Below are 16472 nucleotides of genomic sequence, written 5' to 3' on the forward strand. Positions count from 1 at the left end.
CTCCCATATACAGAAGCGTTCGCTCTGCCGAGCACTCCCATGTTCTCTATGAATGAGTCGCTGCCAGACATCTTCCTCTGTCGGAGGCTTATTTATCTCTTACAGAACATAAGGATCGTCTGTCCAAAATTGACATGACAGATCAGTATCTGCCTCAACGTCATCTGTCTGGGGCACCATACACATTACACTGTCATCTGTACCCGTCCATACTGACAGGTTGGGCTGGCATTAGTCTAATGTGTACGGGGAGCCATAAGGCACCACATAGGTTGCCACAATAGTGAACGCCAATACTGAATCCTGACAGTACTCATTGTAAGGCCTTGTTCATTTTTTCACATGGATTTAGTGTCTGTGTGAAACAGACAGCAGAATGCCCTAATCTCTTACATTTTTCACAAAAAGAATCGCCCATGGAACTCAATGAGTTTGTTAAAATAACCAATGCCATACTGAAACAACCTGTTAATTAAAATAAAATAGGAGACTGTTTTAGGCCTTATAAATTCTAATTGTGGATGTAAAGAACAAATGCCATACGGATGGCAAAAATGGCCACAGATGACAAAGATATAAAAAAACAGACATACAGAAAACCATATATGTGAAAATGGCGGCACGGTGGCTCAGTGGTTCAAATCCCACCAAGGACAACATCTGCAAGGAGTTTGTATGTTCACCGGGTACTCCGGTTTCCTCCCACATTCTAAAGACATACTAATAGGGAACTTAGATTGTGAGCCCCATCGGGGACAGTGATGATGATGTGTGCAAACTGTAAAGCTCTGCGGAATATGTTAGCGCTATATAAAAATAAAGATTATTATTATTAAAATGTTCCATACGCTCGTCTGAACTTGGTCTACGCCATCAGTAGGGTTTAGATCCGGTAATGTTGTGGATTCCATCCTACACAGAAGATAAACCACAGATGTGAACTAAGCCATACACCCTCAGTATTAAATACTAAAGAGCCCGTTCAAAGCTAGTAATCACAAGATGGCTGCCGCCGCTGTGGTCAGAGGGGTTAGAAAGTGCTCTTAGTGCATATAAATAAAACAATGGGATCTGTACTCATACGGGAAAATGACAGCCATTCTGAAAAGAAGACATATGCCTTTCCTATGCATGCCATGTGAGATGTTGTTTCCTAAGGCAAAACATGACATTTCCTTCCAGGAAATCTGCTTTTGTGGTGTAATGTCTGTATTGTTAAAATAGAAAGGAATCACTAAAAAATGTGAATTATTTGTTGGAGTACCCAAAAGTCTGAAAGGGTTACTATAACAGAATAGGACCAATGTACAAAACAAAGTTGTGTCTACGAAGTATCACTAGTCTTTAAAGCACCACTACAATGATTTTTTATCATCGCACCTTTGGAGTGGCACTTTAATATAATTTCCCTACTCCCTGTCTCATACTCACCTTCCGCCGCCTTCTTCCTTTTCTAGCGTTGCTCCCATCGGTCTCCAGCAAGTGGAATGCCGGCAGCTCCAGTGTTTCATGGAGCGGCCACTTTTCAGTACAAGTCCGAGCGCCTCGTTCTGGCTCTCATAAGGGCCTGTCACACTAAGCGATATCTCTAGCAATATCGCTATAACTTGTGACGTTATAGCGATAATATTGCTAGCGATATAGCTGTGTCTGATACTTAAGCGGGAGTCACACATAGCAATCTCGCTAGCAAGATCGCTCCAGTCACAACTTTTGTGACACAACAGCGATCTCACCAGCGAGATCGCTGTGTGTGACAGCGATCAGCGACCGGCCCCCCTGCCGGGTATCGCTGATCGCTGCAAGAAACCTCTGGACATATTTTTCGTCGCTGGTCTCCCGCTGGCCAGCACGCATCGCTGCGTGTGACAGGCGGGAGACCAGCGATCAGCTGTAAAAAATAATAAAAAAAATAAAAAATATTGTTATTCTCACCTTCCGATGTCCCGCGCAGCCATCCTGCCTCTCTCCACGCTCCCGGTCCTAGTGATCCTTTGCACGAATGACCGCGAGACGTCGCGCTGCCGCGAGACCGTGACATTCTCGCGGTCATTCGTGCAAAGGATTACTGGGACCGGAGCGTGGAGAGATGCGGGATGGCTGCGCGGGACGTCGGAAGGTGAGAATAACAATATTTTTATTCTATTTTTTTACAGGGATATGGCATCAACGCTAACGAACACAGCGATGCCGGGCGCTCGGCATCGCTGTGCTGATTGCTGGTGAAGCTGTCTGTTTGACAGCTCACCAGCGATCACATAGCGACTTACCAGCGATCCTGAAACGTTGATATCGTTGTCGGGATCGCTGGTAAGTCGATGTGTGTGACTCCAGCTTTACCTACGACCTGCTCCCCTGCTGCTTATCGCTGATTGCGCGAGAACAGGCTGGACTGGACGAGCGTGGAGCCGGGTGGGAGGACGCAGGATCGCCTAGTGTGACAGGTAAGTAGCGACCCCCGTCCCCAGCGATGTCGCTGGTGAGATCTGCCTGTGTGGCAGCTCACTAGTGACCACTTGGCAAAGCACCAGCGATCCTGACCGCGTCATATTGCTGGTCGGGATCGCTGGTGCATCGCTAAGTGTGACAGTACCTATAGACTTGCATTGAGTTATTGTGATGAAACTTCTGACCGCCGGCCAATCAGAAGTTACATGCACAAGAAGAGACCGGAGCGGCATCAGTAAAAAGTGAAGGTGGGTATATGAACTGGGATAGGGGGCTTACATTTAAAGCGCCATTCCAGCGCCGATAGAAAAAAAAGATGCTGCGACAGCTATACATCATATTACCGCACTGATGGGTAATGTATGATGTTGTTGCACTGGAAGTGAATGAGTTGTCTTACGGTAACGTCAGTGCCGTCTGTTGTTTCCCCAGTAGGGTCTCCTTCATGGAACAGTACATTGGATTGCTACAAAATAATAATATAATACCCAAAGAAAAAATGGATTAAGGAGCAATAAAGTAAAAAATGTATATTTTTATAATTTTCTTCCAAAAAAAGGAATAATAGAATACAAGTAATGAGTCAATCAAGCATCACAATATATAAAGGAATCAGCGACACTTCGTATCCACATATAAATTAGAAAGGGTGTCTAAATAGGCAAGTAAAAATAGATTGCACAAAAATTGGTTTCATATAGTAGATAGATAGATATATATATATATATATATATATATATATATATATATATATATACACATACATATATACATATGTAGCAAAATATATAGTATAATGCATAGTTGCAAGTTTTTTCAAATATGTATATATGAAAAACAAGGCAGTTTATGTCACCAATTAGATATTAAAGTGCACAGGTGCGTATGTCAAAATATATCCATAGGTCTATAATAAATGTTAAAGCAATCCTAAAAAACGGATCTGCCATATATACATAAGGAGATAGAGGGTTTAATCACATGTCAATGGTGATAGATAACACTGCCCGATATAATGAAGTTAAAAGAGAACCAGTGCAAAAAAATGTAGCTTCCTCGGGGGTAAGCTAAATAGCGAAACGTGCGTTGGGGGTCCCGGTTTCCACTAATAGTAAGTCTGGGTCTTGGTTTATTGTAATTTTTGTATAACAATTTTTTGCACTGATCTGCATCACCTCCCTAAATAAGACAAGGCGAGGATCAGATCATTCTGTTTGCACAACGCACTTCACAAAGCTGCTAATAGTATAAGACAAGTGTACAGAAAGTATACACCCCGAACACACATCAGCAACGTAAAGGAGAAACAAGTCGTACAAGTAACTACATTCCAAGTCTCCTGAGCTTAATGGCCCCGAGCGCCATCACATCCAAAAACATAAATGAAAAGTGAACAGATCACTTTTAATCATGCAGGTAGCAATATAAATAAATATGTATTTGATGCCTATTTCTATGCAGAAGAAACTTAGCTTAGCACAGTGTCCACTAAGTTTATGAGTTTGAAGTCTCTAATGTACACGAACTGGGAAGTTTTAGGCTGTGTGCCCATGTAAGCGTTTTTTTCGCGTTTTTAAAGCGTTTTTTTCCCCTGCAAAAATGCTTAAAAGACACATACATTAAGCATCATCTTCTTATAATGCATTCCGCAATTTTTGTGCACATGATGCGTTTTTTTTTCCGCAAAAAAAAAAAAAAAACGCTTCGCGGAAAAAAACGCAGAATGTTCATTAATTTTTGTGGAAAAAACGCATTTCCAACTACATTCTATGAGAATGTGGATGCTCCGGAAAAACCGCGTAAAAAGAGCAAAAAAAAAAAAAAAAAAATGCGTTTTTCCTGGGAAGGAGTCCGGTTTTTAGTCAGGAATGTTCTGCATACGAGGGCACATAGCCTTAAAATCCGCAGTATGCTCTTTGTGCGGATCGTATTGCCTTGGAATGTACAGGATGAAATTCACAGCAAAATCCGCTTTAACACATGTGGATTTTGATGCAGAAACACAGCAGATTTGCAGAAGAAAATTTGCATCAAGCCCACACCGCTTGCAGCCGGCCTTAGAAGACCTTTTCGACTGCGCTATTCTGTAGGTATTGCAAAATTCCTGGACTGAAGAGGAACACTGCTATAAGGTCGTGTAGGAAACTTTGCAAAACATATCATGTACACAGCTCATCTGCAGACCTATGTACAGATGGAGGCACTGTGGGCATGCTGCCTCCACAGTAATGCAGCCTTCTTCCTGTCATAGCCGGATCGGTGGTCAGAACAGGTCAGTGTTGTTTACTTACATCAGGTTATATATTCTTAAGGAGACTACTCTACAGAATTCTCTTTCAGAACTTACACTGACATGGCTGCAGAAGCTGTATGGGGTACAAGCTCAGACAACCCCCTTCAGAACACAGACCCCAGGGGGATTAGCTACTTTCCTTAGTTCCAGTTCCCGGCAAACCCCTGATTTTGCCAGAGGAAGCTCTGATAACTAGCGGCATCCAACAAAGACAGCTTAGGTCCTCCAAAATAGGAGCCCCTGTCTCAGAGGGGAGTGCCGAGTGACAGCTCCCTTTCTCTATTGTCATATACCCTAATAAGCCACATGGACAAGGGCTGTCTTAAAGATAGAAATAGGAGAGAAACAAGGCCTGCTTACCCTGAACTTCTTATACTCTCTAGTGCTAAAGCATGTAAATATGTAATATATGAAATATTAATAACATTACTGCTCTAGATAATAAGAAAAAATGGAGATACTTAGCACAAAATTTGGTCAATTCATGCATGCCCAGCAGTCAACGTCATCATCATCCTCCACCTCCAGATTCATTCTTACTCATAGCAACAACGTTCTTTATGACACTAGTCACTGACTCTTGAACCCCTGTGAAATCATTCACAAACTGGGGACACAGTTTGTTCCACACACCATTCATACTGGTCTGCTTAACCTCATCCCAGGAATCAGCAATGTTCTTCACAGCATCAAGGATGTTGTATGTTTTCCAAAAGTCCTTTAGAGTCAATTCCTTATTATTTTCAGTTGCTCCTAAAGCATTACCAATGACCCTTCGGAGGTAGCAGGCCTTGAATATAGCAATGACTCCTTGGTCCATAGGCTGTATTAGGGCAGTGGTATTAGGTGGAAGGTAATCCACCTTGACATAAGGGTGAAAGTCATCCAGATGGGCAGGGTGTCCAGGGGCATTGTCCAGAATTAGCAACACCTTAAAAGGGATATCCTTGGAGGTACAGTACCGCTCCACGCCTGGCACAAAATGGTTGGTGAACCAGTCCTCAAACACTGCAAGTGTCACCCATGCCTTCCTATTAGACTTCCAGATGACTGGTAGTTGACCCTTCAAAATGCCTTTGAGTGCCCTTGGATTCTCAGCCTGATACACCAGCATGGGCTTCAGTTTGTAGTCGCCAGCAGCATTGCCCCCAAGAAGCAAAGTCAGTCTCTCCTTGCTGACTTTATGACCTGGTGCTGACTTCTCCTCCTTGGCGATGTACGTACGGTTAGGCAAGCATTTCCAAAACAAGCCTGTCTCATCCACGTTGAACACTTGTTGAGCACAGTAACCACCCTCCTCAATTATCTAAGCCAATGCTTTAGGAAACTCACTTGCTGCTTTCTCATCACCACTAGCAGCTTCACCTTGCACTTTAATGTTATGGAAATTGGCACGATCCTTAAACCTCATAAACCAACCCCTACTCGTCACAAACTCTTCACTTTCACTTCCTTCCCTTTCTCTTTCCAACGCCTCAAACAGTCGCCTAGTCTTCTCCTGAATAACCATAAGGCTCACAGGGATACGGCGTTGATTTTGGTCTTCCAACCAAAGCACTAATAACCTTTCCATCTCAATAATAAGCCCACTATGCTGCTTTGTTATCACTGTCGCTTTCATAGGAGCAGATCCTTTCACATGTTCAAGGATACGATCTTTATCCTTGATAACCGTAGCGACAGTCGAACAACTAAGTCCTAATGACCGGCCAATGTCTGTCGCTGTTTCCCCCTTATCAAATCACTTTAGGATATCCAATTTCACCTCCATGGTGATGGCCTTCCTTTTCTTTGATGTACTGGCATCAGAAGCGTCTGGCTTACGTTTGGGAGCCATAATGAAGGGCGTTCTGGCGTGCAGGAGACTCGTCTTCATCGGTCTAGAACCAAGTACAGTACAGTACCGTACTGTATTCTTCCGCTGCTGCACGTAGTTCGCGTTACGACGCAAAACCCCGTAAGTCGGAATAAGGCGTCGTAATAAAGCGTCGTAACCACGAAACGACGTAACTCGAGACTGTCGTAACCCGAGAACTAACTGTACTTAATTATTTGTACTAAATGTCCTACTGGGGGTCTGTATGTGGGGGAGACTGGGCAAAAACTGAGAACAAGGATGAATTCTCGTCACACAATAAGAGAAAAAAGAATGGATCTACCTGTGGCAAAACATTTTTGTATCCCCGGTCATAGCATGATGGACATTAAATTACTTGTTTTAAAAGGAAAGATGTACGTCTTTGTACCATGTTAGCCAGTAGATATAAAAATATTCAGAATTGAGAGTCCTCAGTGGTTGATACCTTGTAATGGCTAACTGAAAAGATGGTAACAGTTGACTATGAACTGGTCCAATATTTATGGCTATAACTGTCTATCACTCCCCCATAATGACAATTCTTCTTCTTGTCACTTGTCTTATCTATTGCGTTTTTCTGTGCTGTTTTTTTGTATAAATATGTGATTCTTCAGATTTTGTATTAGTCAAAGCCTGATGAAGAGACCTGAGTAGTCTCGAAAGCTTGCAATTTGTTACCATCTTTTCAGTTAGCCATTAAAAGGTATCAACCACTGAGGACTCTCAATTCTAAACATTTTTCTACCTTTTGCTTGGGCATCCATAAATTTTTCATTTCACAAATCTTTGACTTATTTAATTTAATGGATCTGAAAGCAGATGACAGAGGTGCCATATGTTTCATTATTGTAAACTTTACAAACTAAAATAGAAACTAAATGTCCTTCTGTGAAATCCACTGCACAGGAGCAATTAATAGTAGATACTTCCTTGTAGATTTCTTGTCTTGACTTTGGGACGTTTTACAACTCGCTCCCCCCATTCTTGCATTACTCAGAAAATAACACAGAAATATCTTTTCTTGGAAATCTGCATTGAGCTCCTCTGTTATTCCTTAAGCTGGAGTCACACATAGCGACTTACCAGCGATACCGACACCGATATCAAGGTGTCAGGATCGCTGGTAAGTCGCTATGTGATCGCTGGTGAGCTGTCACACAGACAGCTTCACCAGCGTTCAGCACAGCGATGCCGAGCGCACGGCATCGCTTGCCATCCCTGTAAAAAATAGAATTAAAATAAAAAATATTGTTATTCTCACCTTCCGACAACCCGCGCAACCATCCCGCCTCTCTCCATGCTCCGGTCCCAGTGATCCTTTGCGAAAATGACCGCGAGACGTCACGGTCTCGCGGGAGCGCGAAGTCTCGCGGTCATTCGTGCAAAGGATCACTGGGACCGGGAGTGTGGAGAGAGGCGGGATGGTTGCGCGGGATGTCGGAAGGTGAGAATAACAATATTTTTTATTTTAATTCTATTTTTTACAGCTGATCGCTGGTCTCCCGCCTGTCACACGCAGCGATGCGTGCTGGCCAGCGGGAGATCAGCGACCAAAAAAATGTCCAGAGGTTTCTTGCAGCGATCAGCGATACCGGAAGGGGGCCGCTCGCTGATCGCTGTCACACACAGCGATCTCGCTGGTGAGATCGCTGTTACGTCACAAAAGTTGTGACTCAGCAGCAATATCGCTAGCGAGATTGCTGTGTGTGACTCCCGCTTTAGAAATGCATGAATCAATTGACATCTGTCCTCCCTGCCCTACTGCGTCCCTGCATACTGACTGTAACAATGACCCCTCTGATGTCGTCACCATTGAAAAGTCCAAGTGTATGGAGCGAGGCTGCGCCCACTAGTGGGGCTCTGCCCGGGAGTATGATTAACACATACGTGCCCGCCGGTACCAGCTCAGAAACAGGCAAATCCTTGCCGCGCATAGGGACTTTTAATAGCTGACGGGGACCGAGCCGCGTAGGAGACTTACTTGTACAGGTGGGTCCCCGGTGACTTCTCCCTGCCCATCGACAGTGACTGACAAGTCCCAACCTACATACACATACAATAAAGAAAATAAAGCTGCATTCTGAAACGTCAAAAATAGAAAATTTGGAAATTAGGAACTGCATTACTGCCACAGAAAATAGGGAAATGCTACTCTATGTACATAAGGAATATTGGAAAAATTGAACTGCAATATTGCGGTTTTAATTAGCTGGGTCCTTCCTGCCCTATAAATTGTAGGCTTTTCAGCCCAGGAGAGGTGTCATAATTGGGTTAGGTCAATGAGGTGCGCATTGTTAATGGCTGTTGGGCTCCCTTGAAGTGGCCAATTTATGCCCCAAGTACCTTCTCTTTTTTTAGCAATATTGCAGTTCCAGTTTTCCAAAATTCCATATGTACATAGAGTGTTATTAGATTTTCAGCAGTTTCATGTTTTTTACATTGAAAAGTAAAAAAAAAAAGTTTCTCCACCTTCTCCTATCAGTGAAAAATGGACAGCACCCGGATGGCACTGACCCATAGACTCGCATTGCGATTTTGGTCCGACAACACCAATCAATAGCAGACATGTCTTTGCGATTTGGCAAGGACCACTCAAAAATAAATCTGACATATGAACAGTCCTATAGACTGTCATAGATACCAGCAAAGAGCAAACAGATGAACTGCATACTAGGGCACACAAATCACCACATTAACAGACGGAGCTATTTATCTGAAGTATTGCGGTATATATTTCAGTCAAAAAACATGAATATTTCAATGTGAAGCGAAAGAAGAAGAAATTTGCAGCACTCACCGATATAGCTGAAAAACTATGCCGTTGTCCGGCACCTCCCTCCCCTAGCATTCCTCTAACGTCCTGCATGTCCACTGTCATAGATACGAGTGCTATACGTGAAATATTGACGTGTATGTGAGCCCTAAGGACCGGTCAGGGGACCCATGGCCAGGGTATGACCGCATTATATATTTCTATAAGGATGTCGCACTAAGGTCGGGAACACTGCTGCCAGTCCGTGCATTGCGGTCCATGATCAGATCGACACCCAACGACGTCTGTGTGAGCCCAAAGACTGATATCATCTGCCTGGAAAGCCCCTTTAAGCCCAGGATGAGCAATGCTATGTCTTGTCCTGGAAATTACCCTGCTAAGCCCAGGAAGGCACTGCAACATATCCAATTATCAAGCAGAACAGGGAGTTTAAGTGGTAGATGTTTATGTTGTGACGCAGGCATACTGCCTGGAGAAGAGGCCTCCAGATTTATGATGATTGGCTGCAGAGGTCATGTACTGTAAATGATGGAAAGGTCACCGTCATCTTCAGTACCAGCAGAGGATATTCATGGAGTAAGAAACTCTTAATTCTAAATGTCATAATAGTTAAACTGTTCTTACTTTGAAAAAAAATTGGAAAACCCTGTAGGCACGTGGCCATATTAAGGAGGCACAGGAACTCTGTGTGCTCAATACCGACGCTATATGGGCGAGTCTTGTGCCTATGCCACCCGATGACTCTTTTGAAGTTTATTAGTCACTAGATTATGGCCCGATGCTATCGCATCGATGCGATAGCATCACACCTCTTGCCATGTTAACCCTCAACACACACACACACTCCTCTCACCTTTCACCATCTCCACTCACTCTTTCACTCCACATACGACCCCTTCTCTCACTCCGTCTCTCATACTCACGCCGTCATCGCAGCTGCTCCATGATCCCCGACATCTTCTTCCGCCGGCGCCGCCATCTTGAGTATCGTGAAATCCCGCGATAGTCAAGATGGCGTCGCCGGCGAGGACGACATCGGGATCCAAAATGGCGTCGGCGAAATCTCGCGAGTTTTCGCCGACGCCATTTTGGATCCCGACGTTGTCCTCGCCGGCGACATGTTCTTGCGGCGATGCCATCTTGAGTATCGCGGGATTTCGCCGATCCAAAATAGGGTCGCCGCAGGAACATGTCGCCGGCGTGGATGCCGTCGGGATCCAAAATGGCGTTGGCGAAATCTCGCGAGATTTCGCAGACGCCATTTTGGATCCCGACGTCCTCCACGCCGGCGACATGTTCTTGCGGCGACGCCATCTTGACTATCGCGGGATTTCGCCGATCCAAAATGGCGTCGCCGCAAGAACATGTCGCCGGCATGGAGGACGTCTGGATCCAGGATGGCGCCGGCGGAAGATGTCGGGGATTGTGGATCAGCGGCGATGACGGCGTGAGTATGAGAGACGGAGTGAGAGAAAGGGTCGTATGTGGAGTGAAAGAGTGAGTGGACGTGAGTGGAGATGGTGAAAGGTAAGAGGAGTGTGTGTGTTGAGGAGTGTGTGTTGAGGGTTAACATGGAAAGAGGTGTGCGGTGACGTCACCGGTTACAACTGGACGGAAGTTGTTACAACCGGAAGCTGCTTAGGGCATTTATTAGTCATGAGAGAGGTGTGTTCTAAAAACAAAGACATTTGTAAGATATCCATATTAAAGTGAAGGTTACGTCCACCTGCTAACAAATATTCTTATTACCTAAATAATACATTTAAGTTGAATTTAAAAAAGCTACTTTGCAGTATAGGACAGTTAAAGAAAAAAAACTGCCAAACCGTTTTGTTTATACAGCTTCAATGCAGGCAATCTCCATGGTAACAGAATGCAAACAAACCCTACGCAGTCTGATCCTGCAGTCATATTCCCTTCTGTCCACTACTTATGTGCAACCTATGAATGTACATTAGCAAAAAGTCGAGAAAAACTAGAAGTATTAGACTGTAAGAGGGCAGCACTCAGGGGGGTTTCAGAAGTCCAACATTCACCGCCCCACAGCTTCACAGCCATGTATGAGATGCCGAGATTCGGTCAGGAGACCCAAGGCCAGACATGGCGGTCCATCTCAGAACCTGAAAGTTGGACATGTGAAGGCTGCACAGACTGTCTTCACCCGCGTCTGCACCCATCCACAGCACTCGGACCTTCAGCGATCAGCAAGTTATCACCTATTCTGTGGATAGGTGATGTCAAGTTAAAGGCCCGCCCACACGCACGAGACTGATGTCAGCCTACCCCAATGATATCAATGGGCTTGGTCAATAGTGTCCTGTATATTGGGGCCTCCTGTCTACAGCCCAGCAGATGTGTCAGGGGGCAGAAGTATTTCGGCACATCCAATTTCAGGCTTCCGATCCTATGGTTCCCGGTGATATAAGCCACTGGCAGAGGAGCCTGGCTCTCAGAGAACACAGCGCTCTGCTGTACCGGTGTATGAAGGACTTGCCAAATGTGATCTAATAATAATAATAATAATAATAATAATAAATGTTATTTCTATAGCGCCGACATATTCCGCAGCACTTTACATTTCAGAGGGGACTTGTACAGACGATAGACATTACAGCATAACAATTATCGCATAGATCATAACAGATACCAAGAGGAATGAGGGCCCTGCTCGCAAGCTTACAGTCTATGAGGAAAGAGGTAGACACGAAAGGTGAGTGGTAACAATTGCCCTGATTGTTTGGACCAGCCATAATGTTAAGTGTGTAACAGTACAGACGCAGAGGGCTAATAGATGCATAAAGCATGTGGGAACTTGATGCGGGGAACCTGGTTATGGTAAAACTTTTGGCTGTGCCGCACAGGGATAGATTAGGTTAATGTGTTGAGGTGATAGGCCAGTCTGAATAAATGCGTTTTCAGGACACGCTTAAAATTGTGGGGATTGGGGACTAATCGTATTGACCTGGGAAGTGCATTCCAAAGAATTGGCGCAGCACGTGTAAAGTCTTGGAGACGGGAGTGGGAGGTTCTGATTATGGAGGATGCTAACCTCAGGTCATCTGCAGAACGGAGGGCGCGGGTAGGGTGGTAAACTGAAACAAGGGAGATGTAGGGTGGTGCTGAGCCATGGAGGGCTTTGTGGGTGAGGGTAATAAGTTTGTACTGGATTCTGGAGTGGATGGGTAGCCAGTGTAATGACTGGAACAAGGTAGAGGCATCGGTGTAACGATTGGTGAGGAATATGATCCTGGCTGCAGCATTCAAGACAGATTGGAGGGGGGAGAGTTTGGTAAGAGGGAGACCGAGAGAGTTACAATAGTCCAGACGAGAATGAATAAGAGAAACAGTAAGAGTTTTTGAAGAAGTCAAATGTAAGAAAAGGTCAAATTTTAGAAATGTTTTTGAGGTGCAGATAACAAGAGCGAGCCAGTGATCGGATGTGGGGGGTGAATGAAAGTTCGGAGTCAAGTATGACCCCAAGACAGCGGGCATGTTGCTGGGGAGTAATGGTGGAAACACACACGGAAATGGCAGTGTCGGGTATAGGTGCATTAGTAGAGGGAGGAAACACAAGGAGTTCAGTTTCAGATATAGTGAGGACATGATGTTGGACACAGCGTTTAGACAATCGCCGGTGTTTTCTAGAAAGGCTGGCGTGATGTCAGGAGAAGAAGCGTATAATTGGGTGTCATCAGCATAGAGATGGTACTGGAAACCAAAATTACTGATTGTTTGACGAATAGGGGCAGCGTACAAATAGAATGTATGGTGTATGGTGGGATTAAGACCTGAGATATGGGTTTTATATAGTAATTGTTATGGTCTTTACTAGGGGCTGGAGCTCACAGGCTAATAATGAAAATCAGCCTTGAGATGCCCCCAGAAAATCCTCTTAGCACCACCCCCTTGGTAATGACAATAAAAATGAGTGGTGAATAAAGAAGCCCCCTGGTACTGTGAGACTGATTTTTTTTTTTTTTTTTTTTTAAACCCCAAAGAATCACAACATAAGAAAAAGAAACAGAATAATCATGAGACATTAATAGGAGCATAAATTGGCCACGTCGGACCTGTTGGAGGGGCCTGAGGATGCACAAGGTGACGCCTCCCATGAATTTTCGGGAGCACCCCAGCACTGCTGTAAGATATTGGTGAGCGGGCGCAGGGTACACCGCTTTGAATTTTTAGGATGTCTTTGTCTAACGTGCACCTGTCCCCCACCGGATCAGACATGGGGGATGGAGCAGACCCTCTATCCTTCCCCCAGTTATGGAGGTCAAGCTCCTTCTGCTCAACAATACGTCTAGATTTCCTAAGATAAATCTACGATTTCTTAAAAGTTTGAGAAGTGATGCAACTCCCTGCAAAACTGAACCTTCTGGTTCCCATGAAGTTCCCCACCCAGGGCGGCAGATGTGCCAAGTCCACCGCGCCAGCCAGAATGTGACAACCCACAGTCCTGGAAATCAACACTTATTATTATGGGACTGGATCAACAGCTGAATACAAAGGGAGAGTGTGCGAGGAGGCGGCGGATGATGGGGGTTGTGCTCCTGCCATACACAATGATGGGGAGTAGGCGCAGATCAGGCAGGGCGTGGTGCACACATCATGCCTCCATATTGCTTCTCTGCCTAAATAAACAGCCTGATGTTAGGGGCAGGAGGTGACCAGATGCCCCCAGTAACTGGCAGCATTCCATGTGACCCCAGGAGAACCCATTACATGACCCTGTTCACACCACACACGTGCTGAGCCATCATTACCTCTTTGGTATAGTCTCCGGGGCTGGCGCCGGTGCCAGTGTGTGGCTGTGAGGGGCTGGCATGGCTCGGCTGGAGGCTGCTGCTCCCCGCAGGTGGCTGGCTCGGGCCTTCGCCGTGGCTCGGGGTCTCGGTGCCGCTGCCCTCCTCCCTGGAGCCAGGCTCCGCAGCATCCGCAGACACCGTGTGCACCAGCCAGGCGCTGACCTCCGTCCGGGGCACCCGTGTGTCCCCCAGCGCCCTCACCTCGTCCAGCAGCCTCCGGGCAGTGAAGAAGGAGTCCAGGTCGGGGCTCTTGGGGTGCAGGCTGGAGCCCTCCCCAGTGTCCCTCAGGCTGTGGAAGGGGATCTGCGAGTAGGCAGTGCTGGTGCCCAGGATGATCTCCCGGATGGGCGGCAGGTAGGAGTCCAGGTCCACCCTCACCCCGGCCAGGCTCAGCAGGATGGCGAACTGCAGAAGACCTTCTGTCATATACTTCTTCAGATCCTTCATTGTATCCCTGCCGGGCCGAGCGGACGAGGAAACTTCCCGGCAGCCTCTGGTACCGATCAGTCTGCTGCCAGGGGCCGTGGGCACAGGACGCAGGCGGCGGACATAACCAGGCGGGCGGGAGAGGGGCAGCGGGGAGCAGCCGGGGGATCCCTGCACCCGGGGGAAGACAAAGAGCTCGCCGGCTGCTCCGCCACTGCCAGACACAAAGGCATCAGAGCGCACAGCCGCCGACAATGCCGGGCATGGCTGCACTCCCACAGGCACAGGCCGGCGGGGCGGTGGGCAGAGCCGCGGGGAGGAGCTGAGAGAGAGGAGGTGGGTGAGCAAGAAGGTGTGAACAGCACCCTGAGCCGCGCACTGCCAGGACGCCACGTGCTGCTGCCGTCATCCCCAGCCGGTCTGCGCCTACTACTCCCATCATCCCCCGCAGGTCTGCGCCTACTACTCCCATCATCCCCCGCAGGTCTGCGCCTACTACTCCCATCATCCCCCGCAGGTCTGCGCCTACTACTCCCATCATCCCCCGCAGGTCTGCGCCTACTGCTCCCATCATCCCCCGGAGGTCTGCGCCTACTACTCCCATCATCCCCCGCAGGTCTGCGCCTACTACTCCCATCATCCCCAGCAGATCTGCGCCTACTACTCCCATCATCCCCAGCAGATCTGCTCCTACTACTCCCATCATCCCCAGCAGGTCTGCGCCTACTACTCCCATCATCCCCGGCAGGTCTGCTCCTACTCCTCCCATCATCCCCGGCAGATCTGCGCCTACTACTCCCATCATCCCCAGCAGGTTTGCGCCTACTACTCCCCATCATCCCCCGCAGATCTGCGCCTACTACTCCCATCATCCCCAGCAGGTCTGCGCCTACTATTCTCATCATCCCCAGCAGGTATGCTCCTACTATTCTCATCATCCCCAGCAGGTCTGCGCCTACTCCTCCCATCATCCCCAGCAGGTCTGCGCCTACTCCTCCCATCATCCCCGGCAGGTCTGCTCCTACTCCTCCCATCATCCCCGGCAGATCTGCGCCTACTCCTCCCATCATCCCCAGCAGGTCTGCGCCTACTCCTCCCATCATCCCCAGCAGGTCTGCGCCTACTCCTCCCATCATCCCCAGCAGGTCTGCGCCTACTCCTCCCATCATCCCCAGCAGGTTTGCGCCTACTATTCCCATCATCCCCCGCAGGTCTGCGCCTACTATTCCCATCATCCCCAGCAGGTATGCTCCTTCTACTCCCATCATCCCCAGCAGATAATAATATAATAATCTTTATATTTATATAGCGCTAACAAATTCTGCAGCGCTTTACAGTTTTTCACACATTATCATCACTGTCCCCAATGGGGCTCACAATCTAAATTCCCTATCAGTATGTCTTTGGAATGTGGGAGGAAACCGGAGTAGCCGGAGGAAACCCACGCAAACACGGGGAGAACATACAAACTCCTTGCAGATGTTCTCCTTGGTGGGATTTGAACCCAGGACAAATCCCACCAATTAGCGCCTGTGGCTAACCACTAAGCCACCGTGCTGCCCCAGATCTGCACCTACTACTCCCATCATCCCCAGCAGATCTGCGCCTACTACTCCCATCATCCCCAGCAGATGTGCCCCTACTACTCCCCATCATCCCCGGCAGATTTGTGCCTACTACTCCCATCATCCCCAGCAGATCTGCGCGTACTACTCCCATCATCCCCAGCAGATCTGTGCGTACTACTCCCATCATCCCAGCAGGTCTGCTCCCACTACCCCCATCATCCTCAACATGTCTGATCCTATTACCCTAATCATCCCCAGCAGATCTGTATAGGAATAAATGTTAGCACAGCCAAACAGG

General features: G+C 47.0%; 1 protein-coding gene across 1 annotated transcript in view; it reads right to left on the reverse strand.

Moving 5' to 3' along the window:
• Nucleotides 1-14988, reverse strand: part of NFE2L3 (NFE2 like bZIP transcription factor 3) — a 65151-nt gene extending 50163 nt beyond the window's left edge. Inside the window, exon 1 of the mRNA XM_073581382.1 lies at nucleotides 14139-14988. Coding sequence (XP_073437483.1) covers nucleotides 14139-14627 — 489 coding nt within the window. The 5' untranslated portion in view covers nucleotides 14628-14988. The remainder of the gene's footprint in view (nucleotides 1-14138) is intronic.
• Nucleotides 14989-16472: the final 1484 nt, after the last annotated feature.

Source organism: Dendrobates tinctorius, unplaced genomic scaffold, assembly GCF_039654945.1.
Source record: "Dendrobates tinctorius isolate UK_male_01 unplaced genomic scaffold, ASM3965494v1 ptg000070l, whole genome shotgun sequence".
NCBI classification, from domain to species: domain Eukaryota; kingdom Metazoa; phylum Chordata; class Amphibia; order Anura; family Dendrobatidae; genus Dendrobates; species Dendrobates tinctorius.